General features: G+C 50.0%; 1 protein-coding gene across 1 annotated transcript; it reads right to left on the minus strand.

Annotated features, from left to right (window-relative positions):
• Nucleotides 1-961: 961 nt before the first annotated feature.
• On the minus strand, nucleotides 962-1752 carry LOC127306127 (transcription factor ILI5). The gene is made up of 2 exons (XM_051336735.2): nucleotides 1430-1752; nucleotides 962-1308 (listed from the first exon to the last, which is right to left on the minus strand). Exons 1-2 carry the CDS (start codon nucleotides 1538-1540, stop codon nucleotides 1153-1155), a joined length of 267 nt encoding a protein of 88 aa, XP_051192695.1. The 5' UTR covers nucleotides 1541-1752; the 3' UTR covers nucleotides 962-1152.
• Between the last annotated feature and the right edge of the window lie 504 nt (nucleotides 1753-2256).

Below are 2256 nucleotides of genomic sequence, written 5' to 3' on the forward strand. Positions count from 1 at the left end.
GACGCGAACCTTTTTCCTGATCTACCCTCTGCTCATCTAGAAGGACAAACCCAAGTGGAGACACATGCACTGGTTCAGAGAGAGACCGGGTTAGCGCTGTCCCGTTTCAGTTAATTTTAGCTAGAGTCACTGGTCGTAGTAGCATCAGAGCAGCCGCAGCTGCCGCAAGTGGGCCATGCATGCTTGCCAAGTGCTACTAGTAGCTTAATCATCTTTGTTAGTTTTTCAAGGGATTTGCTAGTTCTCAGTTAGCTAGCTCAGAACTAACTTCATGTTCAATCAAATTTTACTCCATTTGATTCACATCACGATTCATGCTAGTCATGAGTTTCAATATGACCTGCAACTTAAATTTGATGACATCAGCTAACTGAGAATTAAGTTAGTTACTTAAAAAAAAGAGAATAAAGTTAGTTCTCACTGAGAAATTGTCACACCTAGTTTTTAAAACTCAAGTAAACGCGTCACATCACGTGCGTAGTACGGATAGAGCCGATCGAGGGCGAGAGTAGTCAGTAGACAGAGAGAGGAAGCAGCCGTGAAAGCACGGCCGGCATCAACATACGAGAAAAAAATTACAGACTGGAGTAGTATTAATTCCCGTACTAGCAGTACGTAAAACAAAGTTAAAGCTGGAGCAGTACACCGTGATGATAGTATTAATTTGCTCTAGGTAGAGTACCGTAGTAGTGGTCGGTCGGTTGTCTATAGAGGACACAACTCGATCCAAAGCCACCAACTAAATTTACAAATCGAATAGTAGATCGAAGAAAGGGACAACAAAAGAAGCAGTAGCCATCGAGCCAGCTCCGAGAGAACACATGGAGGAGACGAGCTGACAGATGCCCGAAGAAGAAGAAGCGCGAGGATAAGCCTTAGCCCTAATTAAGCGGTACCTAATATATATGCCCTACGTACAGATTAACGGAGTGAAAGCTTAGGAGACAGATCTAGGCGGGCAGAAAGGAAGAGAGGTGGTAGTGCATATTTAAATATGTGGACATATGTATACCCTAGCGACTAACTGAGCAAGCTAGGTCGTCTCGTACGTGGCTGGCCGGTCGGAGAAATTCATGGCGCCGCCGCCGCTTAAATTGTCGTGGCGGTTCGATCTCGCCGGTCGGCGCTGCCGCTCGTACGCACGACGCTCGCTCACGAGCGCAGGATGCTGCGGATGATCTCGGCGCCGGCGCTATTGTGGTCCATGGTGGACATGAGGTCGGAGAGCCGGTCGCTGAGGTCGTCCACCTCCCGGTGGAGGCTCTTGATGTAGCTGCACGTCTCCTTGAGCAGCTTAGTCGTCGACGCCTGCATTTTCAATTCCATTTCACCCACAATTAAAGGTCTGGACTTGCTCGCTTCTGGGTTCGTATGAAGCAAACTCGCACAATGCATGCGAGCTTCCAGAAAGCTAGTTATTGGTTGTTACCTGGCCGGAGCCGCGGCGGCGGGCGTTGGGAAGAAGAGACTGGAGCTTGGAAATGAGCTCGTTGATCTCCTCCTCGGAGATGGCGCCACGCGAAGACCTTCTGCTCGACATCGTCGTTCTTCTCACCGGCTGGCAGCTCGGATGTGCAAGCTTCTTCCCGCCGGAGCTACCAAACAGACTCCGGCCGGCTAACGAAGCTAGCCGTGCAGCCTGTGCTGGACAAGTAGACGCAGGTTGGCACACACAGGCGGCCGGGCTGCTGGCTGGTGAAGCTAGCTCTGGAAGAAGAGAAGCTCGGTTGGTAAGTCCGGGCGCTGGCTGGCTTTGCTGGATGAGTGTGTGTGGAGGGAGACAGAAAGGGAGAGGGTGTCTTTATAGGAAGAAGAATGGATTGGGGATCGATCAAGGCGGGTAGCGAAATGCTCTGATTCGATCATCCCGTAATTACTCTAGTAGAGTACTTCAGTACTACTGGACTTGAGGAGAATTAGGAAAAGGAAACGGATTAGACTACGAGGGAAAAAGGCGAGCGGGCTGGGCCGGGCCCGCGTGTCCCTCTCTGTCCAATCGGTGCGCGGCCCACAGGTAGGCAGCTCGATTGTGGGCCCCAGCTAGGTACAATAAGGGCGATGACCACTTGCCACTTGCCACGTGGCCGTGCCCTTTGAAAGGACTGGTTGATTTTACTGGCAATATGAAGGCGTGAGCAATGGTGGCATAGTACACAACTAGCTGGTTCAGGTAAAAAGTTGTAAGAAGCAACATGGTAAATTTTATCTCTCCAATAAAAGCTACAACTTTAGTCAGAAAAAAAATAGAAGAGACAC

The sequence above is a fragment of the Lolium perenne genome, chromosome 6, assembly GCF_019359855.2.
Source record: "Lolium perenne isolate Kyuss_39 chromosome 6, Kyuss_2.0, whole genome shotgun sequence".
In the NCBI taxonomy this organism is placed as follows: Eukaryota; Viridiplantae; Streptophyta; class Magnoliopsida; order Poales; family Poaceae; genus Lolium; species Lolium perenne.